At 53.6% G+C, this 27,506-nt stretch overlaps 1 protein-coding gene across 1 annotated transcript; it reads right to left on the bottom strand.

Moving 5' to 3' along the window:
- Window positions 1-579: 579 nt before the first annotated feature.
- Window positions 580-18,812, bottom strand: SERPINE1 (serpin family E member 1). Its single transcript, XM_081886912.1, has 9 exons — window positions 18,793-18,812; window positions 18,091-18,398; window positions 14,075-14,308; window positions 13,069-13,263; window positions 11,748-11,946; window positions 4,302-4,402; window positions 3,151-3,237; window positions 1,963-2,046; window positions 580-722 (listed from the first exon to the last, which is right to left on the bottom strand). Exons 2-9 carry the CDS (start codon window positions 18,395-18,397, stop codon window positions 685-687), a joined length of 1,245 nt encoding a protein of 414 aa, XP_081743038.1. The 5' UTR covers window position 18,398; window positions 18,793-18,812; the 3' UTR covers window positions 580-684.
- Window positions 18,813-27,506: the final 8,694 nt, after the last annotated feature.

Here is a 27,506-nt window from a genome sequence, read left to right as displayed (position 1 = left end):
TTATATTAAGCCTCTCTGTTAAAACATACTTCATAACAAATGTCCATCTTAGCAGTGCAGAAGGAAAATGGACGTATTCAAAGTGCTAATCTGTAGCCCCCACCCATCCATATCCAATGGGGGGGGGAGACACAACCCTCATCCCCTCCCCACTCCAAACACATACAGACATACTTAATAATAATAATAAAGAGAGAAGGCAGAACCCTGCTCTACTCCGGCGTAAACATCAAATGAAGCCACTAGCCCTGACTGGGCAGGGTTCCAGTCCAGTGTGAGGTAGGGGGCACACATCATCGGGGATTTCTTGGCATGGCCACAGCCCCACCCCATCCGAGGGTGAGCAAGGGGGCTCAGTTGTTCCCTGGCCCCCCAGCAAGGAAGACTCTGGCGGAGGCAGAAGCGGCTGTGTGCACATCGTGGTTGGAGCCTCGTCTTTCCGAAGAGCGGGTCTCCCAAGGGGCGGAGGGGTCTGCGGAGGGGGGAGCCTCTTCCCAGCCGAAAACCAACTGAGGCTTCTTCCCTGGGGGGTGAGAGGACACTGCACCTGGTGCGACCACTCAGCAGCAGGGAGGAGGCAAGTCTCTCGTGGGGTGGGGGAAGGAATGTAGAGGGAGGGGAACAGAAAGGGAGGAAAAACTTCTTCTGGCTCCTGAGAGATTCTGGCTGAACGAGGGGGGGCACTCAGGGCTCCATCACTTGCCCCATGAACAGGATGGTGCCTGTAAAGGAGAGAAAGAGACATGTTGCAGGAATTTATGTACAGGTTGGGGGGTGTTTGCCCCTCCAGCAGATATCCTGCACATGCAGCCCACTACCAAAACCAGCACAATCACTTTTGTGACTTTTGTGATTTGTCCCCACAAAACACTTCATCACAGTTTCTTCCTATCTATCCACAGGGCCTTTGCTGCACGATACCAAATGTAAGAATTCACTGATAAATGTATCTCTGTACTGGCTCACTGGGAAAACTTCAGAAATTCATATAGACACTTGAGCTCAGCTCCTCAGCAGCCCCTCTGCCTGAGGGATAATCCCTGGCATCCTGATACCTGAGAGCCAGACAGGTAGCCATTCCAGAAATAACAAACCCAGATGAAGACAAAAGGGTGGGATGGACTTGGCTGGGAAACAGGGAAATGTAAAGATCTCTTTTGTTCACTTGATGGGTGTTTGGTGGAGGGCAAGGGGAACCATGGGGCAGGGTCCAGGATGCTCAGATTACTGCCACCTGACCTCCCCTTTCGTGATGTAACCGTGATGTATTAGTGATGTAGTTTGGGGGGGTGTAACATGGGGATGAGCAGCTAATAAAAGTTTGGGTTCTCTTTTGTTTGGGGCTTCCATCTTGTTCCACCTGGTGGCAGGTGGGAGTCCTGTCACGACAGTCTTCAATCAAGACCAAGCCGACTGGCTGCTGTTTTGCTCTGGGATTCCTGGCTGGGGTCCTTGTTTTTTGTACAAGGGGGCCCTCAGATTTCTCCATTAACACAGGAAAAGGTGGGATATAAAATGCATTGATGGCTATATAATATAGGTGGGTTCAAAGGTCACTCCTGCCTTGGAGGAAAAAAATAAAATAAGGCTGGGTGGTCCCAGAGGCAGCCACCAGGAGGCAGCCTTGCACCGTTCCCAAACGCAGCCTTGCTCTGTTTACAGGGTTTGTCACGCGGAAGGTGGAGCAAATTTGTTCTCTGCAGAAGCAAAACCACAAATTGCAGGGAAGGAGATTCAGACTCAACATCAGGAAAACCATCCTGAAGGCAAGAGTTGTTTCACAGGGGGACGGACACCCTCGGAAGGTGTGGGGCTCTCCTTCCTTGGAGGCTTTTAAGAGGAGGTCGGGTGGCCGTGGGAATCAGGGTTTCTTGAGCTGCAATTCCTGCCTTGCGGGGGGTTGGGCTAGATGACCCTTAGGGGTCCCTTCCAACGCTACGATTCTGAGAAAAGCGCTCTTACCGGTTGGGTTGTGTCGCACGAGGAAGAGGAAGGGCCTGTCCATCACAATCTCCAGGGGGGCCATCCGGGCGTAGATGATGACAGCTGAGGAAAGGAAACAGGATTCTTATTGCATCATACTTTCTATTTCTCTTTAGTTTTCTTTCTGTTTGATATGTTGCTTTTTTATTATTCTGTTTAGCTTAGTTTGGAATTTACTGTATAGTATGTTGACCCGGGTGGTGCTGTGGATTAAACCACAGAGCCTAGGACTTGCCGATCGGAAGGTCAGCGGTTCAAATCCCTGTGATGGGGTGAGCTCCGGTTGCTCAGTCCCTGCTCCTGCCAACCTAGCAGTTTGAAAGCACACAGTGCAAGTAGATAAATAGGTACCACTCCGGTGGGAAGGTAAACAGTGTTTCCGTGTGCTGCTCTGGTTTGCCAGAAGCGGCTTAGTCCTGCTGGCCACATGACCTGGAAGCTGTACGCCGGCTCCCTCGGCCAATAAAGTGAGATGAGCGCCACAATCCCAGAGTTGTTTGTGACTGGACTTAACTGTCAGGGGTCCTTTACCTTTACCTTTTATGTTGATAATAAAATTGATATTATCAATATTTTATTATCAATTAATAAAATAGATTTTTAGAAAGAAGAGGAGTTTGAGGGCTGCATCGATGTGAGGAACTGGAGGCAGCCCAGGAAATGAGCTGGCTCTTTGGGATCACCCCAGGAAAGAGAGGCAGTGGGGGGTGTATCTGGATGAAGCCTCCAAAGACCCCCTAAGCAATAGGGTCAGTGGTCAACTGCTCTGCTTTGGGGAAAGGGGAGAGGTTAACAAGGGCCTTTTCTGCCGCGGCTATTTGGGATGATGCAGGAAATGAGGCTCCATCTTTGGTCACCTGCTCCAGGTGTCTTTTGGATACAACCCTTCCCTCCCCCAGGCTTTCCCCAGCCATTCAAGGTGGGCCCGGCCTGCTTGGCGTTCTGTCACCTTGTCTTTTTGGTACTTCCCGATGTTATATGACGCACTGAAAGCATACTTGAATTTTATTGCTCACCGATTTTTATATTAAGCAGTTCAGAACATTTCTGAAGGGTAAGTAAGCTGATCAAAGCTCTGATAAGCAGGTTCAAAACTCCCCCCCCCCAAAAAATACAACGGCAGGAAGGAGAAGTGGGTCACCCTTTCCCAGCAACAGCGACCCTCACCTGTGGCAGAGGAGGCCTCTGTCCCGCTCTCATTCACGTCGATCTTCACCTTCTGCAGGGCTTGAGCCACGAAGAGGGATTCCTGGTCTGCAATGGGGGACAAGGCAGTGAGCAGGGAAAGGGGGCCACAGAAAGGGGGCAGGAGGGGGCAAGGGGGGCCGTTGGCCGCCTCGTTCTCAGCTGGGATGCCTGAGAGTTTTCAAACAGATGGGCGCCTGCAAGGACTTCTTTCGCTGCAGTTCCTGCATCCCATGTGGGGTTGGGCTGGATGACCACTGGGGGACCCATCCAACCCTACAATTCTATGAGTCGTTTGAGGTTTCTAAGCAGAGACGGGAGGCACATCTGCCAGGGATTCTGTTGCTGTGATTCCTGCGTTGCTGGTGGAGTTGCACTAGACAACCCTTGCAAGCCCTTTCAAACTCTATGATGCTAAAAGCAAGCTGGGCATCCATATAGCCCCCGCCGCGTCCTCTGCAACACTGCAATATATTTTTATTTGGAGTGTGGAAGGAGAAAACAGCTCTCCGATCGGGTGGCTGCTTCTGCAGCACACCCCTAAAAACATTTGCACTCCAAAATGCTGTTTGACTTTCCTGTGTCGTCTGGGAGGTGGCTGCGGCCAGGTCCAGGCCCTTGGCACATGCTCAACAGCACCTTCCTCTTTGTTATTACTTTAATAAGAGCTTGCTCAGCACCCTGCTCTCACAGGAGCCAACCAGCTTCCCAAAGGAGAATTTCCCAGCACAAAAGCAGCTCTCCCTTCCTGTGGTTTGGAGTATCCAGGATTCAGAAGCATAGAATCCTAGAGTTGGAAGAGACCCCAAGGGCCATGGAGTCCAACCCCCTGCCAAGCAGGAAACCCCATCAGAGCACTCCTGACATATGGTTGTCAAGCCTCTGCTTAAAGACCTCCAAAGAAGGAGACTCCACCACACTCCTTGGCAGCAAATTCCACTGTCAAACAGCTCTTACTGAGCAATGGATCCAAACTACAAGAAAGAAGATTCCACCTAAACATTAGGAAGAACTTCCTCGCTGCCTTAACTCTGAAACACGTTCTCACATACTGCAGTTGGGGAGCCACAACCAGGCACCCCGGGGTGCAGATGGCCAGAAGGGCCTTCACACAGGGATCAGAAGGGACTGACCTGACAGGCTGCTGAAGTTGGCTTTTCTTGCGTCGAACATGTCCTTCATTCCCAGGGTCTCCAGGGGCCCCCGGAGGTCTGCTTCGCTCTCCAAGGAGAATCTGCAGAAAAAGGAAGGCGAGAGGTGAGGGGTGTGTGTCACAGTCCAGGCAGCCACTGGCTCCACATCATGGCTGGGAGATGTGGCAGGATCTGCACCCAAATCACAGCTTGCATGATTGCTAGATAGTCACAGACAGGGGACTCCAGAATGTCATATTCTCTAAACTTTTGTGGTGGGAAGGGGAATAGTAAAAAGTTAAACTTTACTTCTCCCTGTCACTGGACACACTTCTTACCTATAATGGGGTAAGATGTTGTCACGGCCACCCAGGACTGGTCCCAGCTCACAAGAGACCTCACTCCGTTGCAGCTTATTTACAGGAAAAGTTTATTAAAGATTTCTGCTTCTCATACAGTTCAGCATTGTGGCCGTACGTCTGCCACGTTAGACCGCTGAAGTCCCCTCTGACTCCTCCCCTCTTCCGCACCAACTTAATAGCCTGGCTCTAGACCACCTCTTCCTCTCCTTTCTTTTCCGCAGGGTCTTCCTGCCCCCCTGGGTTCCCTCTCTCCGTGACTCGCCTGAGGCTGAATCCTCTGCCGCCTCTTCCCCCCTCTTTCTGGCTTTAGGGCCGGGCTCCTCCCCTGAGCTCTCTCCACTTCCGCGCGCCTCTACGTTTGAACTTGGCGCGCGTACGTTGCTGCTGACCTTTCTTTCGACCGCTACACCACCCCCTGCTCTGCTCTCCACCCTTTCCGGCTGAACACCCTGCTCCAACCCCCTCTCTCTGTTCTCTCCTAATCCTGCTCCCTCCGAGAGACTGACAACTCCCCCCCCTTTACTCCGTTCCGGCTGAGACGTCTCTTGCTTCCTCTGTCTTCCACTGGGCTCCTCTCCGCTTCTCCCTTCTCCTCCCCTTTGCTTGATTAAGGTAACCCCCTTTTGAGAATCCTCTGACTCGCTGCTCAGACTCGTGGATTCCCTCAGAATTCCATCATCTTCTTCCTCATCCTTCTGCCCCTCCTCCCACTCGCTCTCCGTCTCCTCTGTCATCTCCTCCTCTCTCCCAGAAACCCTGACATCCATCCCCCCCTCGAAGCCCCCCCTTCCCCCCTCCCGCTCGCCGGGGACCGGTTGTGGAAACTGCGGCTCTTCGGGGGTAGGCTCAGGATACAGGTCGTCTACGTCAATGTTCTCTGCTGGCAGTTCTGTGTAAGTGTATTCGAAGTCGGGTTCTTCCCCCAAATGCTTCTCAGTCTCTGCTTCCATCGCTACTTCCTCCGGTGCTGCCCGCCAAGGACCTATCAGCCACCTCTTACGCCATTCCTCCTCTGGCTGCTCCTCCCACCAATAAGGGGTTTCCGTGTCCACCCCCGAGCACGATCCCCTGGGCGGGCTTGATTCTGGTGTTCTTTCCTCGGGGGAAGAGAAACCCCTGAACGTGCTATCTGACAATGTGGGTGTGAAAAGCCAGTCATCAAAGTACTCAGCTGGCATGGGTCTATGTGGGAAAAGTGCATGGAACTCTTCTTTCAAAAGGGGTTCGTCTAACTCGTAGCCTGGCACCCAACTATTAGCAGCGGCTGGTGTGCCCTCCCTGGCGAGAAAATATTCAACTCCCTCCTCCCCCCATCTCGAGTCCAGTATCTCTGTGACCTCGTTAAGAGGTCCTGGTCTTGGCGATTCCCCCCTCTCAGGCGCCCTCCTACGTGGCTCTGGGGGTGCTCCTGACTCTTGAAACCTGTGTGGGGTTTTGTAGGGAGTGAGCACCGACCTATGAAAGACCGGGTGCACCCTGGAACCTTCCGGAAGGGCTAGACGAAAAGCCACCGGATTGATCTTAGCCTCAACTTGATATGGCCCTAGCTGCCTGTGTCCTAACTTCTTCTTGGCCAATGACCTGGCCGGCATCGCGTGGGCTGCTAACCACACCCAGTCCCCAACCTGGATGTCCTCTCCCGCCCTCCTGTGCTTATCGGCCTGCACCTTATACGCCTGTTTTGCCAGCTCCAAATGTCTCCGCAGCTCCTCGTGCACCTCTTGCAACTCCGCTGCAAACTGGTCGGCATCTTGAGGCCCCCCCCCTCCTGGTGCCGCAAATCTCGGGAAGGTTCTGGGATGACGGCCATTGTTCGCGAAGAAAGGCGTCACCCCGGTGGAAGCGTGTTTCGTGTTGTTGTAGGCGAATTCAGCCATCGGCAGATAGTCCACCCACGCCGCAGGTCGCTGGTTGGCGTAGCACCGCAGGTACTGCTGCATGATCGCGTTGACCCTCTCCGCTTGACCGTTGGTTTGTGGATGCCTCGCCGATGTCAGGTTGATTTTGACGTGCAAGATGCCCAGAAGCTTTCGCCAGAAAGTGGAAACAAACTGGCGCCCCCTGTCGGACAAGACGGACTGCGGAAGTCCATGCACTCTGAAGACGTGATCGATGAAGAGCTTTGCGGTCTGTTCTGCCGTCGCCACCTTGGCACAAGGGATGAAGTGCGCCATCTTGGTGAACAAGTCCACCACCACTAACACCGCCGTCTTACCTCTGGAGCTGGGCAGGTCTGTAACAAAGTCCAACGCTACCCTCTCCCATGGTTGCTGCGGTGTCTCCAGCGGTTCTAGCAATCCCGCCTGCTTCTGGTGCACTGGTTTGGACCTCTGGCAGATATCACACCTGGCGACGTAGTCCGCCACCTCTCCTCTCATCTGGGGCCACCAAAAGTCTCTAGCCACCAACTCCATCGTCTTCTCTTTGCCGAAATGGCCTGCACTAGGGGCGTCATGCAACTGTTGCAGAACCTTGGCTCGAAGATCGTCGGTGGGCACGTAAAGGGCACCCTTACGAGTCAAAAGTCCATCTTGTAATTGAAACTCATCGTTGTGTCGCGACCCTCCGCGTAGCTCCTCCATCTTAGACTGTGCAAACTGATCCCTTTGCAACGCGCGTCGCACCGCGTCCAGGTCGACTGCGATGGTAGCGCACGTCCACGCCTGCGGTGCGAAAATGTGCTTTGCTGCGATTGGAGCTGCTTCCTCCAAGTATTGCGGCTTTCGGGACAGCGCGTCTGCAATAACATTGGAGTCTCCTGGGATGTATTCTATTTTGAAGTCGAAGTCCGCAAAGAACTCCGCCCAGCGCATGTGTCGCTGGGTCTGCAACTTAGCCGTCCGCCAATACTCTAAGTTCTTGTGATCCGTGCGGACCTGCACCGTGTGCTTGGCTCCTATTAAGAAGTGTCGCCACGCTTTGAAAGCTGCTTGAATGGCCAACAACTCCCTGTCCCATATGGTATAATTGCGCTCCGCCTTGCTGAGCTTCCGGGAGTAGAACGCACCCGGTCTCCAGTTGCCTTGTGAATCCTCTTGCAAAAGAACGGCCCCAACCGCTCTATCTGACGCATCGGTCTCTACCCGCATGGGTCTGCCGGGATTCACGTGGAGCAGCTGCTCTTCGGAGGCGAAAAGACCTTTAAGCGTCCGGAAGGACCGCTCCGCTTGTTCGGTCCAGACGAACTTCTTTTTCTTGGAACTGAGGGTGTCAGTGATCGCCGCCGTCGCGTTCGCAAAACCTTTAATAAACTTGCGGTAAAAATTGGCAAAGCCGATGAACCTCTGGACCTCTTTCCGATTTCGAGGGCTTTTCCAGTCCAACAGCGCTTGAACCTTAGCCCTGTCCATGGCCAGTCCCTCGTCGGACAACTTGTAGCCAAGGAAATCAACCTCTCTGACATCAAACTGGCACTTTTCCAACTTGGCGTACAGCCTGTGTTCCTTCAGCCTCTGCAGGACCTCCCTCACGTCCTTATCGTGATCCTCCGGCGATTCCGAGAAAATCAGGATATCGTCGAGAAAGCAGACACACTTTTTGTAGAGGAGACCTGCTAGCACGTGGTGCATAAATGCTTGAAAAACGTGGCTGCCATTTTGGAGGCCGAAAGGCATGACTCTGTATTCGTATGTGCCCAGAGGGGTGAACATGGCGGTCTTCCACTCATCTCCTTTCCGGATGCGGATGAGATTGTAAGCTCCACGTAGGTCCAGCTTGGTGAAAATCTTGCCCCTCCTGACGGTCGCTAAAAGGTCGTCAATCTTGGGCATGGGGAAAGCTTTGGGCTTAGTCAAGCTGTTGATGAACCTGTAATCCACTATAAGCCTTTTTTGGGGCGTGTCCTTCTTCTTCACAAAGAAAACAGGGCTGCCTCCCGCTGCTTTAGATTCCTGGATGAAACCTCGCTTGAGGTTATGGTCTATGAACTCCCGAAGCTCTTGCATTTCGTCCTCCGACATGGAGTACAGCTTGGCAGCAGGCAATTGCGCCCCTGGCACTAAATCAATCGCGCAGTCGTAAGGTCTATGAGGCGGCAACTTGTCAGCTTCCTTCTCACAGAAAACCTCCAAGAATTCCTGGTACTTGTGAGGCACTGTTTGCACCATACCCAGATGCAATGGCTGCTCAGCTTCTCCTCCCTGATCGGTCTGAAAGCAATGCTGAGCACAATACGATGAACAAAAGTTGATCTGCCTCTGGTACCACGCAACCGCGGGACTGTGCCTCTCCAGCCAACTCATGCCTAACACGATGGGTGTGTCCGATAAGTGGGTGACATTGAAACTAATAAGCTCTCGATGGTTGCCAATCTGCATCATCATGGGAGGGGTTTGCTGCACCACTTGCCCCCCCAGCAACTTCCTGCCGTCCACCGTGACCACGTTCAGAGGCGTCGTTGCAGGCAGGAGCGCCATGTTGTGCTGCTTAACGAACTGCAGTCCCATGAAGTCGGCGTTGCTTCCCGAATCGATCGTTATTGGAACCTCGAGGAGTCTCCCATCAGGCAACTGGAGTGTTGCTGTGAGCAGAACTGCCGGTTTGGGAGGCAAAGGGTCCACGCTCTGCAGTGATGCTGGGGGCTTGTCTACAGATCCGCCTGGCTGAGCCCCAGTAGCTCTGCTTCCAGCCAGGCACTGTCGTTTCCCTGAAGCTGCTCCCCTGGTTGCACCTCTGCTGTTACAGTTGCCAGCGCTGCAGTGTGCTTCTGGAGCCTCTGGGGGCACTCTTTCGCCATATGGTGCGCACTGTCACAGATGTAACACTTCCTGGTTCCTCTAGGAGGCTTCGCTTTGGCTGCACCAGGGACAGGGCTCTGGGATGGCTTCTGAGCCCTAGCACCACCAATCTCCATTGGCTCCTCTCTGTCCTTCCCCATTGGCGAGGGGTGCGCACGGCTGAAGTCCCTGTGCACAAAAGGGAGAGTCCTTGCTTGCGCACGCGCTTGGGGCCCGTCCTCCTCGTGCCACGGACGCCCCTCATGTCGAATTCCAAGAGCTAAAGCCCGTTGCACCACGTCTTCTAGGGTCTGGGGTCTGTCCCCCCTAGCGATCCCATCCTTGATGGGGGGGCTCAATCCCTCCCAAAAAAGATCTCTGACCGGTTTACTGTCCTTTGGCCAATCTAAGGCGGTGAGCAATGCAAAAAATTTAGAGTGGTATTGGCGCACAGTCGCTTTCCCCTGCCTCAGCCCGTGCATTTGACGGCGCGCAATGTCCACATCCACAGAGGATTGAAAACAAGAATCCATCGCTTTGATGAACGCAGTTGAATCGCGACGGGCCGGTCCATCTTCGCGCCACAAATTGCGTAGCCAAGCCCTGGCCTCCCCATGCAGGTGCGAAACAATGAACCCCACTCTCTCCTCCTCATCTTTAAAATCGTGACGGAGTAAGTGCAGTGCATATACAACGTCCGCTCTGAAATTGAGATAGTCTTGCAAGTTGCCATTAAAATGCGGAACTAGGGCACCCCCCCTCCGTCCAAGCGCAATGCCCTCCGCTCTGGATCCTGGGGCCCCCGCCTTGTCCGCGCGCTCCCACCTTGCCTGCAAATCCTGGCACGTCTTCTCCAAGTCGTCATTCTTCTTCTGCGAAGCAATGACTGCCGATGTGAGAGCGGTAACCTGATTCCGCAATGCAACCAGCTGCTCCTCAGCGCTCATGGCTGCTCCCGTTCGTGAGCTTCGCAAAAAAAAATTTTTGCTTTCGGAGAGGGGACTTACTGTCACGGCCACCCAGGACTGGTCCCAGCTCACAAGAGACCTCACTCCGTTGCAGCTTATTTACAGGAAAAGTTTATTAAAGATTTCTGCTTCTCATACAGTTCAGCATTGTGGCCGTACGTCTGCCACGTTAGACCGCTGAAGTCCCCTCTGACTCCTCCCCTCTTCCGCACCAACTTAATAGCCTGGCTCTAGACCACCTCTTCCTCTCCTTTCTTTTCCGCAGGGTCTTCCTGCCCCCCTGGGTTCCCTCTCTCCGTGACTCGCCTGAGGCTGAATCCTCTGCCGCCTCTTCCCCCCTCTTTCTGGCTTTAGGGCCGGGCTCCTCCCCTGAGCTCTCTCCACTTCCGCGCGCCTCTACGTTTGAACTTGGCGCGCGTACGTTGCTGCTGACCTTTCTTTCGACCGCTACACCACCCCCTGCTCTGCTCTCCACCCTTTCCGGCTGAACATCCTGCTCCAACCCCCTCTCTCTGTTCTCTCCTAATCCTGCTCCCTCCGAGAGACTGACAACTCCCCCCCCTTTACTCCGTTCCGGCTGAGACGTCTCTTGCTTCCTCTGTCTTCCACTGGGCTCCTCTCCGCTTCTCCCTTCTCCTCCCCTTTGCTTGATTAAGGTAACCCCCTTTTGAGAATCCTCTGACTCGCTGCTCAGACTCGTGGATTCCCTCAGAATTCCATCATCTTCTTCCTCATCCTTCTGCCCCTCCTCCCACTCGCTCTCCGTCTCCTCTGTCATCTCCTCCTCTCTCCCAGAAACCCTGACAGATGTCTATAAGCTTCCCTCCATAATAATAAGAATAAGAATAAGAATAAGAATAAGAATAAGAATAAGAATAAGAATAAGAATAATTTATTATTTATACACTGCCCACCTGGCTGGGTTTCCCAGAAAGCACACTCCATTTTTAAATGGGCTGTAGAGTTTTGTAACGTTTAGGGATTACTGCCCCTTTGATTTTCACCACTGTAACTGTTGAAACCTGGCAAGACTTTTAATGTGAGTAAACCTTACTTTTTTCTGGCTTACTTAAACAGCCTGAGAGTGATTTCCTTGTTAAGAGGGGAACATAGACGGCAGAAGATAAACCAAGTTTGCATCCTTGCATATCATAATTGCTCCAGGAGGTTATATAAACTTCTCCCAAGAGCTTCTACAGATAAGCTGCGCACAGGTGGAGAATTTACTCTGCTGTAATAGATACTTGCGTTCTAGTGAGGGAGAGGAAGGATAATTAATAAAATAACCACCCCTGCTCATCTAAATCCATCCAACAGGAGAGATGGGGGTCTGGCGTGGACCCAGGGGAGTCTTGGTTCCCCACATTCCCACCTGCCCTCCTCAGGTGACGTGGCACCTACTTGGGTAGGACCAGGAGCCGTGTCACTTCCGTCATGTTCCTCTTCCATTCGGCCACCAGCTGGGAGTCGATGATGTTGGTCAGGGCAGAGAGCGGGGTGTCCAGCTCAAACGGGGCAGCAATGAGCATGCTGAGGGTCTCCCCCTGGTAGGGCAGCTCGATGACATCGTACTCCACTCCTGTAGGGCTGGAGAATTCGCCTGCAGAGGAAAGGACAGGAGGGCATAAGAACAGAAGGAGAGACTGCTGGGTCAGGCCAAAGGGGGCCCACCTGGTCCAGCATCCTGGCTAAGAAATCTAGGACTCTAGATAGACTGCTCCTGGACCTGGAGGTTCCATTAGAGGAGCCCAGCAGCTGGGATTCAAAAGTGTTCCTGATCCAGAGCATCGCCATCCTGACTAGTAGCCGTTGCATAACGGTCTCTGGCAAACAAGCAGCCTGATAAGCAGCAACGGCTTTATGTTGCTTACAAGTTTAATTACAAGTTTAATTACAAGAAGAAACACGTCCAGAGCACGTCCCTCCCGCCTGCTCTCATTAACAGTAGTTGCTCAGTCTGACTCATTCTTCCACCAGGAAGAACGCCAAAACCCCGCCTTTCTTCTCCTTCCCTTCCGTTGTTCTCTGAGCTTCTCTCGTCTCCTAGTTTGGGGACTGAACGGCTGGCCTGTCTTCTCCCCAATCCCCGAAGACACAGCCTCAGGCTTATCTGCTAGTTGCCTGGCAGCGCTCCTGTCGACTTCTAACTCTCTCTCTCCTTGGGAGCTAACAGCTTCTTCCCTGGGAGGGAGGGGGCCGGGCTGTGCTCTCTAAACTTGGCTCCTTGCTCGCTTAGTTCAATTTCCATAGGCGCCGACTCCATGGGGCTTGAGGGGGCCCGAGCCCCCTCAAAAATTCGTTTGGGGGGGCTCTGCCCCCCCAATAATCTCCGGCGCCCCTCCAGCAGAGCGCCATCGCCGCCCCTCCCCCAGCCCAAAATGCACAGGGAGGGGCGGGCTGCATGCCTCCTGCCCTCCCTCCCGAGCAAAAGCTCCACCCAATTTCCTTTGGAGCTGATTAATAGGCGCAGCACGCTCTCCCCTATTCGCTCACGAGGAGGCGGCGCCACTTTATTTGCATATTCATGAGCTTATTTATTATTCATGAGCTTTCCCGGCCCCCCCCCCCAATATTTTTTATAAGTCCGCGTCCCTGTCAATTTCTGAGGCTGCGCTCTGGGGGACCACGTTCCTGACACATTGATGACCTCATTCTCCAGGAGGAGGAGGAAGAGGAAGACCCCTTCCCACCCCACCCCACCTCTCGGCAAGCCCCTGCTCACCGTAGTTGCACTTTGCCGTCTGCTCCATCATGGGGACGGAGAGGGTGCTCCCGTCCAGCTTGTGGAAGAGGCGCTCCCTGGTGGCCGCCTCTGGGAAGGGCAGGTTCCAGAGGCCCTTGAAGTGGATGGCGTTCACCAGGACCAGGCGGGTCATGTGGTCCAGGGTCCCCTCGGGCAGGAAGTCCTGGATCATCCCTGGGGGAAGCCATGCATTCTGTCAGATTTGCACACCGCCCTTCGCCCACAAACCTCAGGGCGGTTCGCAGCATAAAGACACAAGATGCATAATAAAAATAATAACTGGATAGATGGCAGGCATCTCTTGCACCCCATGAAGGGGTCCCTTGCAGGCAGAGATTGTGCAGGGACAAATGTAATGACCTTTGGAACATACTTAGCGAAATCATAGAAACCCATTAATCAACATATACTGGAGGGAAACAATAAATTTATCCACACATATATAATTCTATAACTTTGATTATATATTTTTTGTTATTTTGTTCCTGTTGCTTTCCTCTGTTTCTATTACTTTTACTTTTCCTCTTTTCTTCCCTTATTTATTTCAGCTCCCTGCAATACTCTCAAACACTGTGTGGAAAATTCTTTTTTAATTTCATTTTTCGTTTTCAACTTTTACAAATATTTTAGTCGGGGGGGGCAAACTTTACAAATCTAATTTACCTTTGCCTCAACTTTCCTCCCCCTCCCTTCTGCGGTTCTTTATTTCATATATTTTTATGACTGCATATCCAATTCAAATACATTTATAAATTTTCCCTCATGCTTCCCTTTATTATCTCTTACTGCGCGTGCTTATATCAACCTCACTAATGTTTTACTTGGTTTACAATATGTCCTCAAATAATAAAAAAATAGCCCTTTCTGGCAAGTGGGCTGGATCCTGCGTTGTCCCCCCATTGGCCTGCCTACCTGTCAATCATCGGGACTGTCAGGCGGCCCAGTTCCCCCCTTGCCCTGCAGTGCTGCCAAGGGAGAGACTCACCTTTCGTGTGGTCCTGCACCCAGCTGTTGATGATCCTGCGCGCTTCCTCGCTCTCCGTGAAGTTCACCTGCTTGACCGTCTGGCGGAAGACCCGGTGGAAGTGGGGCATGAACCCCGGGCTGAGCTCCAGGTCCCTCTGCACAAAGAGGGCGTCGGCCGTGTCCACTACGTCTTTGTTCCTGGGGTCTGTCAGCGCCTTCTGCAACCAACGCAGGGCTCTGGGGATGCCCCACTCTGCAGGGAGGAAGCACCCAGTGGGGGCAGGAGATCATTAATAATAAATAATAATACATTTTTATTTATACCCCGCCCTTCCTGGTTCAGAAAACCGGGCTCAGGGCAGCTAACAACAAATTTAAAACACTTAATTGATGCAACAAAAAATAGCATGAAATACAGTTGTTGTTGTTGTTGTTGTTTAGTCATTTAGTCGTGTCCGACTCTTCGTGACCCCCTGGACCAGAGCACACCAGGCACTCCTTTCTTCCACTGCCTCAGAATTCAAAAATCAATTTAGGGACGAAATCCATCCAATAAACATTAGATGATCACCAGGGCTAGCTGGCTAAATTAGTCCTATTTGGGCCAGCGAGGAGACCAGGGGAGAATTAGCTGTGGGATCCCAGAGTGGGGAATCTTCATAAAAAGGGGAGGAAGGGGAATAAAAGATCAGGCTTAATTCATATTAAAGGCCAGGTGGAACAGCTCTGTCTTACAGGCCCTGCAGAAGGAGGTTAAATCCTGCAGGGCCCTGGTCTCCTGGGACAGAGCGTTCCACCAGGTCGGAGCCATCACTGAGAAGGCCCTGGCCCTGCTGGAGCATAGTCTGACTTCCTTAGGGCCTGAGACCTCTAAACTATGATTATTCATGGACCTTAAGGTCCTCTGCGGGGCAGACCAGGAGAGGAGGTCCTGTAGATACAAGCGTCCCCCCCTTTTCTCTCTCTCCATTTGTTCCACCATTTCACTGTCCATTGCAGCTTGTTTCTCAATGCACCATCTACCCAAACCAATGGATTCACATGACAAGGAGTGTGATTCTCGAAGGCATGACTTGGGAGGGTGAGGCTGAAGACGAATGTCAGAGCTGAAGGTTATAACCGGTTCAAGAGGAACAGACCAAACAGGAAGGGAGGAGCAGCAGCATTGTATATAAAGGATGTGTACACTTGTGGAGAAATCCACGACTTGGAGCATGGAAGGCAGGTTGAGAGTATAGGGGTATAAATTTCAGGAGAGGGAAAACAACAATGACCTTACTGTGGGTGTCTGCTATAGACCGCCAAGCCAGAAGGCTTGGGTGATGCCTTCCTAGAGCAGACTACCCAAGATTCGAAAAGGAGAGATATAGTAGTCATGGGAGACTTTGACGACCCCAATATCTGTTGGGACTCCCAACTCTGCTAAGAATATACAGTCCAAAAACTCCCCGGTTGCTCGCTGGCCATTTCATTTCCCAGAAGGTGGAAGAAGCAACAAGGAGACCATCTGTCTTGGACCTGGTCCACACTAACAGGGAATAACTGATTGACGAAGTGGAAGCACCAGGAAACTTGGCAGAAAGTGGTCATGTTCTCCTGGGTTTCAGGATACAGAAGTAAGGGAAAGCTGAGCATAGTCAGACACGCAGTCTGGACTTTAAGAAGGCCAATTTTGAAAAGCTGAAGGAGCTACTGGGTGAGATCCCGTGGTCAGAAATAAAGAGAAGGGGGTCCAAGATGGAAGGGAGTTTCTAAAAGGAGAAATGTTGAAGGCCCAAATGCACACAATGTGCCAACAAGAAAGAAAAGTGGGAGGCATCTAAGGAAAGTGGTGTAAGGAGCTTACAGATGAAAGTTTTCTACCCCGCTTCTCTCTCTCTCTCTCCACCCCCCCCATCTCTTTTCCCGCGTCTCTTCTCCCCCAACCTTATGCTGTAAAGGGTAAAGGGACCCCTGACCATTAGGTCCAGTCGTGGCCGACTCTGGGGTTCCTGTGCTCATCTCGCTTGATTGGCCGAGGGAGCCGGTGTACAGCTTCCGGGTCATGTGGCCAGCATGACTAAGCCACTTCTGGCGAACCAGAGCAGCGCACGGAAACGCCATTTACCTTCCCGCCGGAGCGGTACCTATTTATCTACTTGCACTTTGATGTGCTTTCGAACTGCTAGGTTGGCAGGAGCAGGGACCGAGCAACGGGAGCTCACCCCGTCGCGGGGATTCGAACTGCCAACCTTCTGATCGGCAAGTCCTAGGCTCTGTGGTTTAACCCACAGCACCACCTGCGTCCCAGTCTCACATCAGTCTCACAGCGAATATAACTGATGTGTAGAAAGGACTTTACAATCTGAAAATGCACAAAAGTACGTACTTTTGTAACCCAAGAAAATCTTTAATAAAAACATTTTTTAAAAAATAAATGTAAGGTTCTACACTTAGGCAGGAAGAACCAGCTGCATCATTGGAAGATGGGGGACACTTGGCTTACTAGCCGTGCGTGTGAAAGAGATCAGGGGGTCTTAGTGGTCCACAGGGTGATGCAGCAGCAAAAAAGGCTAATGCTATTCTAGGCTGCATCCACAGAAGACTAGTGTCAAGGGAAGGAATAGTACCACTCCATTCTGCCTTGATCAGACTGCAACTGGGGTCCTGTGTCCATTTCTGGGCACCTCAGTTTAAAGAGGACATTGACAAGCTGGAAGGTGTGCAGAAGGAGGCAACCAAGAGGATTAAGGGTGTGGAAACCAAGCCTGATGAGGAATGGTTGAAGGAGCTGGGTATGTTTAGCCTGGAGAAGAGGAGAGATGAGAGCCAACATCAGATGTCTTCAGGGCTGCCACGTGAAAGATGGAGCAAGCATGTTTCCTGCTGCTCCAGAGGGTAGGACTCGAATCCGTGGCTTGATATTGCAAGGAAGGAGATCTCCCTTGGGAGATGGTGGACTTTCCTTCCTGGGAGGTTTTTAAGCAGAGGTTGGAAGGCCATGTGTCCTGGATGCTTGAGCTGCGATTCCTGCATTGCAGGGGGTGGGACTAGATGACTCTACAATTCTATGTTCTGAATGCATGAGTCGCCCAGTTGCATAAGAGGTAGTTAAAAACAACAACTAATTCCCCAATTAAAAGCAAAACAAAACATGAATGTTGACACAGTGGGTAACTCCCCCTGTATCACCAGCTCAGCTAGCGAAGATTTGGGGTTTATTTTGGTGCTTTGACCAGATAGCTGAGAGGAGAGCAGCCCGTGACAGCTCCCTCCCCCCCCCCCCAGCTATCAATCTGGCTCTGCTTGGAAGAGGCAGGGAGCTCAAGGAGGAGGAGGAGAAGAGTTTGGATTTGATATCCTGCTTTATTACTACCTGAAGGAGTCTCAAAGCGGCTCACATTCTCCTTTCCCTTCCACCCCCACAACAAACACTCTGTGAGGTGAGTGGGGCTGAGAGACTTCAGAGAAGTGTGACTGGCCCAAGGTCACCCAGCAGCTGCAGGTGGAGGAGCGGAGACGCAAACCCGGTTCACCAGATTAAGAGTCCACCGCTCTTAACCACTACACCACACTGGAGGCCAAGGGAAAGAGGGCACCCACTCGCCCCTCAGTTCCTTCTCCCAAGAAGGACCCCTGAATCCCACTGCAACACCAGGGATGGGGAGGCAGCAGCCTTCCTTGCATGGGGTGGGGGTCAGCTCAGGGACCTTGAGAACAGCATCACAACCCAGCTTGGCCACTGCTGGGGTGTCAGGGAAATAGCCAGGGGTTCTCCCCCCATACTTCTTGCCTGAGTGGGCTGGCTTGCTCGGGCTAGTGGTGGGGTCTGTCCCGCGGGGCTTCTCCGGACCCCTAGGGGGATGCATCCTGTACCTCAAGTGGACGTCTTGCAAGGAGGATGCCAGCGAGCCAGAACTTTGCTGCCAACCTCAAGTTCCCCTTGTTGCAGCAAAGCCAGGACAAAGTGTGGGAGGCTTCCCTGAGCCGCTGCGCCCCACGGCTCCCTCCAGCCCCCTCTCAAGCGAGCGCCCCCCATCCGCGCTGCGGACTCACCGTCGAGGCTGAAAGCCATGCTGTCCTGGATCTGTCTCCGCGTCTCGCCGGCAGCGGCCATCTGCAGCATGGCCAGGACCGAGGCGACGCCATAGGGAGAGAAGACCACGTTGCGCTCGCCGGAGGCGGCGGCCACCTCGCGGAAGACGCGCACGCCGAAGTCGGTGGAGAGGCTCGCCACGCGGGAGACACCCGGCCGGGCGAGGGGCGCCGGGGACGCCCAGGACAGGGCCAGCAGCCCCGCCAGGGTGACAGCCCAGATCAGGCACCGGGAGGCTCCGGGGATCATGCTCGACGGCTGAGGCATCCTAGGAAGGGGAGGAGAAGGCGGTGAGAGAGGAGACCCCGACGAGAGGAAGGCGCACGGCTCGGCCGTCTGGGAATAGGGGCGCGGGGCTGGGGGACGGAGTAGGGCGAGAGCCAGGCTTGGAGAGGGGTCTCCCTTCCCCGGGGGCGCCTTCGTCGAGGGGGCGGCGGGACAGCGCTTGGTCGTCGTCCCCCCGCCCTAGGGCCGCTTTCGGGGCTCTTCCCGGTCCCGATTCCCCTCCGGAGGAAGCCTGAAGCCCCTGCAACGCGGGAAGGAAGGCGCGGCGGGTACGGGACCCTGCTTGGACATGCGTCCGCCTCTCCCGACGTGCGTTGCAGCCCGCAGGATTGCCCAAGCGCCCAGCGAGCGAGCGAGCTGCTTCGGTTCCTTCCTACCTGCTTGTTTTCTCTCTCTGTCTTGCTCGGTGCTGCGGCTTTTGTTGCTGGGGCTGCCTGCCGAGGGCTGCTTTTATGCGCGCCCGCCCAGCCGCGGGCCAGGAAGCCGCGATGAAGTCACCGGCCGGCCCCGCCGCTTCCCTCCCTCGTCGCGATGAGCAACGCCCGCAAACAACTCTCGCTGCGCCCTTGTCGCGGGAGGGGGGCGGCGGAGGGGCGCGGAGAGGCTGAGTCACGCCCCGGCGGCGGCAGCGGAGCGCGGAGGGGGCTTGGCTGCCCAGATGTGGCCCCTCCTCCTCCTGCTGCTGCTGCAGCCCCCCCCCAACCCCATCCCTGCCCCAGGACCAGGAGTCTTCCAGAAGTGGGGAGAGAGAGAGAATCGCAGGATTGTAGAGTTGCACGGGACCCTCAGGGGTCGTCTAGTCTGACCCCCTGCAATGCAGGAATCTCAGCCCTTGGCTGCAGAACTGGAACTCCCTCCTTCTCCCGTGGCTTCAGAAATATTACCACCTCCCACAACATAAAGCCACTGGCAACCCTCTCCTCCTCCATGAATTTGCCTAACCCTCTTTTAAAGCCACCAAGGTGGGTGGCCATCACTGCCTCCTGTGGCGGGGAGTTCCGAAAGTTAACCATTTCTTTTATACATCCCGAATCTCCCAAATTCCGCTTCCTTGAATGCCATGAATTCTAGTGCTAGGAGAGGAGAAAAACCTTCCTCTATCCACCTTCTCCATGCCATGTAGCATTTGATAAACTTTTATCGTGTCTCATATTACTCGCCTTTTCTCTAAACTAACTCCCCCCCACACACACACACAATGCACCCTTCCATCCTTTCTGTTGCTCCAGGGGTCTTCGCTGCGAGATCACATTCACCCAGTGCTATACCAGCTGCACTGGCTCCCGGTGGAGTACAGAATCAGGTTTAAGGTCTGGTTTTAACCTTTAAAGCCCTATACGGCCTAGGACCCTCGTACCTACGGGACCGCCTCTCCTGGTATGTCCCACAGAGAAATTTACGGTCTGCAAATAAAAACATCCTAAAGATCCCAGGCCACAGAGAGGTTAGGCTGGCCTCAACTAGAGCCAGGGCTTTCTCGGCCGTGGCCCCGATCTGGTGGAGCACTCTGTCACAAGAGACTAGGGCCCTACGGGACTTGACATCTTTCCGCAGGGCCTGCAAGACAGAGCTGTTCCACCAGGCCTTTGGTCAGGGCGCAGCCTGACCCCCTCCTCTGACAATCTGCACAGAATTTTGCTTAATGGTTGCCATCAATTTGATTTTAATTTGATTTTAATTAATTTTATAATGAATGTTTTTAGAATGTTGGATTATTTTGATTGTTGTTAGCCGCCCTGAGCCCAGCTTCGGCTGGGGAGGGCGGGATATAAATAAAATTTTTTTTTTATTATTATTATTATTATTATTATTATTATTATTATTATTATTATTATTATTATTATTATTATTATCTTCTTTGAACCTTCTCCAACTCTGCAATATCCTTTTCGCAGTGAGGCCACCTGAACCGGACACACAGCACTCCAAACAGGGCCACACCACAGATTAGTATTTTGGCCTTGTGATACTGCCGGTTTCGTTGTCCATTCCTAAAGATCTTTAGCGTGGGAACCTGCCTTGTCCACAGTGGCCACACTCTGGGTCGACATCTTCGGAGAACTCTCTCCTGTGACCCCCAAGGTCTCCCTCCTGGCCCACAGACCCCACAAGGACACAGGTGGAATGAAGAATCCTTGACCCTCCGTGAACTGCATTTGCCATTTTCATTTGCCGTTTTGCCTCCCACTCACTCAGTTTGGAGAGGTCCTTTTGGAGCTCTTCACAATCTCTTAATATTTTTTGAAGCCACGAACAATTTAGTCTCATCAGCAAACCCGGCCGCTTCACTGCCTGCGCTTAACTCTGAATCATTTTATCTATGATCCAGTTCAAATCACAGGTCCCAGTACAGATCCTTGGGGAACCACTTTCTACATCTCTCTGACTCCGTTTGGAGAGCTGTCCATTTATTCCTACTCTCTGTTTCCTGTTGCTTAACTGTTTTCATGCTCCCTGGGGTTTCCTTGAACACCCACAAACCCGTATCCATTTCCGTGGCTTATTTTTTTCCATTCAGCCTTTCAGGGAGTGTGTTCTTGGGCTACAGACAGGCAGATCTATCAATTCTGGTTTCTTCTCTCTATTGCTCATCTTTCAGTTGTTCACATTTGCACCTCAGTTGGTGGGTGTTGGTGTCTACATGAAAATCTACCAGCATTGTAACGCCACCCTTGTATCCTAATATTCACATCCTTGCATGCAATTTCACTTCATACGCGCATTTTTGCAAAACCTGTTTCCGTCATGCAAAGCATTCTTCTCTGCTATTTCACATAGGCTCTCTTTGCCATGGTCTGTACATTTTTCTGCTCCTTACTCGATTGGGAAACTGCATTGCAAAACTGTGGAATTCTAGAGCTGAAAGGGACCCATCTCGTCCGGCTCCCTGCAATGCAGGAAACTCGGCTGAAACAGCCATGACCGATGGCCACACAACCTCAGTCGACAAAAATGTTGAATGGACAACACCCTTCTCTTCCAAAGAACATTGTTGTTGTTGGCGTCCATCTGTCTCAGGAGACAATAGAGGACTCTTCCTTTGGAGGTGAAGTCAAGCTTTTGGAAGGTTGCAGCGCCTGCTGTGGCTGCAGAAACCGATACAGGAGAGACATGTTTTGTTGCAGCGGGGGCAGAAGAATGCGGCCGATTGTGCTGCTGCAGATGCACCAGGGCATTTCTTCAATCTGCGCTCCCCAAAGCAGCCATTCCTCCTCTGGTCACTGCTTCAGATGCACAATCGATCTGTCTCCAGGCACTACAGTCATTTGCAAGGGATTCCCACACGGCAGAGTTGATGTCGCAGCCTCCATGTCACGCTTGCAGACATCTTTGTCATGCAGTGTTGGTCTGGTGCTGGAAGCTACTGAGCCCTTGGGGGATCCTGCCCTCTTCCATTCTGTGGACGTGGCCAAACCAGCGTGGACGTCGCTGAGACACATTCTGGGAATGTGGGCTTGGGAGAGCGCACATCTGTTTGAGACCCTGTCCTCCCATGTGATGCCCAAAACCTTCCCAACTCAGCCCATGTGGGTGGCGTTGAGATATTGATATAGATAGAGGGGGTGGGAGGAGACCAGCAGCACCTCCTATTTATCAAGAGGCCATTGCTCAGGCTGCATGGGGGGGGGCTGCCAATGAGGAGGCAGGTTTGGCCTGGAAGGAGTGAGAGCCAGTGTGGTGTAGTGGTTAAGAGCGGTGGACTCGTAATCTGGTGAACTGGGGTCGCGTCTCCGCTCCTCCACCTGCAGCTGCTGGGTGACCTTGGGCCAGTCACACTTCTCTCTGAACTCTCTCAGCCCCACCTACCTCACAAGGTGTCTGTTGTGGGGGAGGAAGGGAAAGGAGAATGTTGGCCGCTTTGAGACTCCTTAGGGTAGTGATAAAGCGGGATATCAAATCCAAACTCTGCTGCTGCTTCTTCACCACAGCCGCTTCGGCAGCAGCAGCAATGGCCAACAATAATAATAATATAATAATTTATTATTTATACCCCGCCCATCTGGCTGGGTTTCCCCAGCCACTCTGGGCAGCTTTCAACAAAATATTAAAATACAGTAATGCATCGAACATTAAAAGCTTCCCTGAACAGGGCTGCCTTCAGATGTCTTCTAAAAGTCTGATAGTTGTTTTTCTCTTTGACATCTGGTGGGAGGACGTTCTGCAGGGTGGGCGCCACCACCGAGAAGGCCCTCTGCCTGGTTCCCTGTAACTTGGCTTCTTGCAGGGAGGGAACCGCCAGAAGGCCCTCGGAGCTGGACCTTAGTATCTGGGCAGAACGATGGGGGTGGAGACGCTCCTTCAGATATACTGGGCTGAGGCCATTTAGGGCTTTAAAGGTCAGCACCAACACTGCGCCAGTGCGTTCTTTGGAGGCCAGATCTGCTGTGCCTTTGGGTCCTGCCACCTGAGGCATTTGCCGCACCTTGCCCCAAGGTGTTTGGAGGTGCAAGTTTCCTCCCAAAGGCATCTAGCCGTCCAATCGGCTGTAGGGTCAGTCAGTGTGTAATGTGCTTCCTGGAGCTCGCTGCACATTTGGTGAGGGGTCTAGGCTGAGCGGGTGCATCGCTGTGATGCCGGCTGAGCTCTGGGGCCAGAAAGGCCAGGGCTTTATCAGGAGAAGGGGTCAGGTTTTGCACCCTGGCCCTATCTCCTGCTGATTCAGGGGAACGGCTGCTAACTGCCCCTGCTGCACTTTGGGGGCCTTGACTCAGCATATTCCTGCCTGGCTGCCAGGCAGTGGGGCCCCATGACGGAGGAGGCCACGTTCCAGGGCCATGCTGAGAGCTGCTGAGGAAGATTTTCCAGTGACTCTCTCCTCTGGGGGAACAAACGACAACACACAGATGAACCCGGTGTCCCCAAACACCCACAGGATGACCGCAGCTGTTCCTGAGTGTCCGGGAATGCCCCACTGCAACCGCCACGCTCCCCCCCACATGTCAGCTGAGGCTGCTCTGCGTATGGGGCAAGAGGAGGCCTGGGCAGGAAGGTCAAGAGAGCAGAAAGGAAGCGGGGAATCCTCTTTAGGGGCCCAGGAGCCACATGTGAGACAGAGAGGAAGGAAGGGAGAGAAGGGGGCTGGAAGTACATAAGAGGGCAGCATAGTTATTATTATTTATTAAATCTATATAATGACCTCCATCCAAAGATCTCAGGGTGGTTCACAGCAGAAGTGTACAGAGTAAAACCACAAAGTACGTAACAGGAACTGGAACAGGAACAAAACAATAGCTAATAAAGTTATTCATCACTTTTTTCCACAACGGCAATGCAACTTACAATATTGTAAGCAAAAAAACTCATGTTGTTGTTGTTGTTTAGTCGTGTCCACCTCTTTGTGACCCCCTGGACCAGAGCACGCCAGGCCCTCCTGTCTTCCACTGCCTCCCTCATGCTGGGAGCTTCCAGAACACTGTCCCACCATCTCGTCCTCCGTCGTCCCCTTCTCCTTGTGTCCTCCATCTTTCCCAACTTCAGGGTCTTTTCCAGGGAGTCTTCTCTTCTCATGAGGTGGCCAAAGTCTTGGAGCCTCAGCTTCAGGATCTGTCCTTCCAGGGAGCACTCAGGGCTGATTTCCTTCAGAATGGAGAGGTTGGATCTTCTTGCAGTCCATGGGACTCTCCAGAGTCTCCTCCAGCACCAGAATTCAAAAGCATCCATTCTTGGGCCATCAGCCTTCTTGATGGTCCAGCTCTCACTTCCATACATCACTACTGGGAAAACCACAGCTTTCACTATACGGACCTTTGTACATTAAAACCAGCATTAAAAAACACACACGCCTACATCAAAATAGTCCTGCGTTGCAGGGGGCTTGGAGTAGACGACCCTCGGGGTCCCTCCCCATTCTACAATTCTGTGATTCTATGATGCTGCTAGATGAGCCTCATTAGAGTGTCCTACAAGTGGGGAGCCACCACGGAAAAAGCCCTGTTGTTCTCATGCTGCCACCCTCCCGTGGAAGGGGGGGAAAACACATAGAAGGGCCTCAGATAATGATCACAAGGTCCGGGTTGGTTCCTATGGGGAAAGAGGTAGCCCTTGAGATACTGGGGTCCTGAGCCATTTCGGGCCTTCAGAAACCAGCCCTTTGAATTGGGCCCAGAAACTGATCGGCAGCCAGTGTAGTTGGGCCAGGGTTGTGTGCGCGCGCACACACGCAAGTCTGAATCCCTGGGCCCTTCATGGCTCCCAAGGATGGCACACTGCTCATGCCCAGAGTGCAGACTGCTCCAAGGGGCCTGGACATTCAACGGACCCTGGCTTCAAGAAAGGTTTCTGGGCTGAGGCCTGGAGGACAGCGTGACCCCCGATTAAGCCCGGAGCACGTCGCCTTGTCCTTGCCAAATGCACACATGTAGTGCCACCCATGTGCAAAGGTGCGTCGTGGTGTCAGAAGTGCAAAGGAAGATCCCTGCCCCCAAGACCCTCATGACCCAAGCTTAGCAGCAGCAGAATGGCTGTGCCATGTAACCAATTGCTCTGAAGGGCTGGACACCTGCTTTGCATCCAGAAAGTCCCTGGATTAGTCCCCAAATGGCAATTTCCAGGTAGGAACCCTGGAAAGGCCCTGCTGCCAGCCAGTGTGGGTGTTGCTGAGCGAGGTGAATTCCACCAGGTCAGACTCCACGCAAGGCAGCAGCTGCCTCTCTTTCATTCTGCGCACCTGAGAGCCGGTGGTAGCGGACTGGTTAGAGTGTCAGGAAGTCGCAGACCTGGGTTCGAATCCCCCACTTGGCCGTGAAGCCCACTGAGTGACCTTGGGGGGCAGCCGCTGTCTTCTCTCAGCCTTGCCTACCCCACAGGGTTGTTGTGGGGATTAAGCGAGGAGGTGGGAGAAGAACCAGGCATGCCCCACCTGGAGGAAAAAGACGGGATAGAAATGCAAATGACAATACTGTTGGCACCCGTTTGTCTTGAGAGGCAATGGAGTGCACTTCCAGGGGTGAAGTGAAACCGCTGTGAGTTCCCCAGGGTGCAAGCCTGGGCAGTGTATCTTGAGGTCCTGGGCTGCCCCGATGACAAGACCCCCCTCTCAGCCTCTCAAACGTTTCCTGCAAGGCAGCAGAGGTTTAGGACCAGAGTTTTCCTTCTCCTACACGGGCTCCCTTCCCAGGTGGATCAGCCCCACCTGCCCCTCACTTCCCCACACAGCAGATGCAGAAACTGCCTTCTTGACTGCTGGACCCCATCTTGGTCTTGTCCACTCAATCGGCCAGAGCCTGTCTTCTTCACACACAGGGAAAGCCCCTAAATGAGTGGGGGTTTGAGACCCACCAGCTCCCCTCACCTGCTTTAGCCGGCCTGTTCCTGGGCTGTGGCTGCTGTGCCAACAGCTTCTAGGGGTGTGTGGGGTGTTGGGGGAGAGGCAGTGTCTCTGAGGGGGGGGGTGTATTTTGCCCACCTTTGGTCCCCCGCTTTCCCTGCATTCAGCTCTCAATTAATAATAATAGATTTGACACAGTCTCTCCTCTTTGCCTTCTGCCTAAACCGGAGCTGTGTGTGAACTACGTGGGTTTGCAGCACTCTTGATTCTGGTCCAGGGTGAGAGCTGTGTGTGTGTGTGTGTGTCTGCACGTGCGTGGAAGGAGGAGGGCGGCAGCAGCAGCGAGGCCCCTGCGCTCCCCGCCCACGTGCGAAGGAAAACATGAATGAGAGGCTAACCCCACCGGGATGCTATTTCTGTCCTGGCTGCTCTCCACGCCTCCGAGGCCCAAAATATCTCGCCTCCCCTGCGAGGGGGACACTCACCCTGCAGGCATCCCAGCCGCTGGGACTCCTGGGTTCCCTTCCCAGCACCGGGACTGGGAGAGAGGAGAGGGTGTGAATTTTTGTGGACCACCCACTCAGCGGCTGGAGAGGGCCGGGTCCCGGATCCCCTCCTCCCTCCCGCTGAGCTTCCGTGTGAGCCTTGAGTCAGGCATGTGGCTGGAGGGGGCCGGCCAGGGGCCAAGTGAGTGGCCCTCAGGCAAGGACATTCCGAGCCGGCTGCTCAGACCGGCAGCCCAGCGGGACTCCGCTCCATAAAGGGCCGGGCGGGAGCTCTGGATCGCATCCCCGCGCATCGCAGAGGAATGGGGTGGGCGGGTTACGCAACGGGGGTCTCCGGGACAGCAGCGACTTTCCATTGCCCCATCACCCGCTCCCGTCCTGCTCCTGCTGAACAATAGGCTGCTGGTCGGCCGCCGGCTCAGCGTTCCCAGGGACGGGAGGAGCCGGAGAGAGACAAAAGCGGGGGAAGCCTCTGGGCTGGTCAGGAGATGCCCGGGAGAGGACCAGAACAGCGCGGCGTTGGGCTGCTGACAAGCGGAGGCCTCCCCTGGGCTGACCCTGCTTCCAGGCAGCCCCTCACACACACACACACACACACACACACACCGTGGTGGTCCTGAAACTGTGGCTTCCCATTGAAGAATTGCAGTGTTGGAAGGCAGGGACCCCCAAGGGACATCTAGCCCAACCCGCTGCAATAAGGGAAGGGTCGCAGCTGCTTCAGTGCCTGCAAACTTCATTTCCTTAAGCAGCTCCTCTCTGTCTTCCCTCAGGGCCTTTTCTGCTGGTCCCTGAGCCCTCAGGCCCTCAACATTTCTTTCCTCTGCAAGGAGGGATCCGAAAGGGGCCTTGCTCTCCTATCCAGTTCTACTGAACAGAGCAGGAACCCCCAGACTCTGGAGGAAAGAGAAATAAATGAGGCTGCCCTTCACGGCCTAGGACCCTCATACCTACGGGCCGCCTCTCCCGGTCTGCCCCACGGAGGACCTTAAGGTCCATAAATAAGGTCCTGGGCCCTAAGGAAGTCAGATTAGCCTCCACCAGAGCCAGGGCCTTGTCAACACTGGCCCCGGCCAGGTGGAATGCTCTGCCTCATGAGACCAGGGCCCTGCAGGATCTGATTTCTTCCCGCAGAGCCTGTAAGGCAAGAGTTGTTCCGCCTGGGCTTTGGCTTGCAATCAACTTGATTCCATTCCCCTCTTTCCTTTTTCCAGGTTGGCCAAGGCTGTATTGAGCCGTGGCTTTGGGGACCCTGGGAGAGACCCTCCCTCCAGGCCATTGGCCAAGGTTCTTGCTGGCTACAGTTGCTCAACCCTGG

The sequence above is a fragment of the Podarcis melisellensis genome, assembly GCF_964234715.1.
Source record: "Podarcis melisellensis genome assembly, chromosome: 13".
In the NCBI taxonomy this organism is placed as follows: Eukaryota; Metazoa; Chordata; class Lepidosauria; order Squamata; family Lacertidae; genus Podarcis; species Podarcis melisellensis.
The sequence above is the reverse complement of the archived record's forward strand: the minus strand, read 5'-3'. Positions and strand labels throughout refer to the sequence as shown.

Coding starts and splice junctions, on each gene's coding strand:
- SERPINE1 (XM_081886912.1), bottom strand. CDS start 18,397: ATGCCTCAGCCGTCGAGCATGATCCCCGGAGCCTCCCGGTGCCTGATC. Junction 11,947..13,068: donor GACGGCAAAGTGCAACTACG/GTGAGCAGGGGC, acceptor TTTCCTCTGCAG/GCGAATTCTCCAGCCCTACA. Junction 3,238..4,301: donor CAACTTCAGCAGCCTGTCAG/GTCAGTCCCTTC, acceptor CCCCCATTGCAG/ACCAGGAATCCCTCTTCGTG.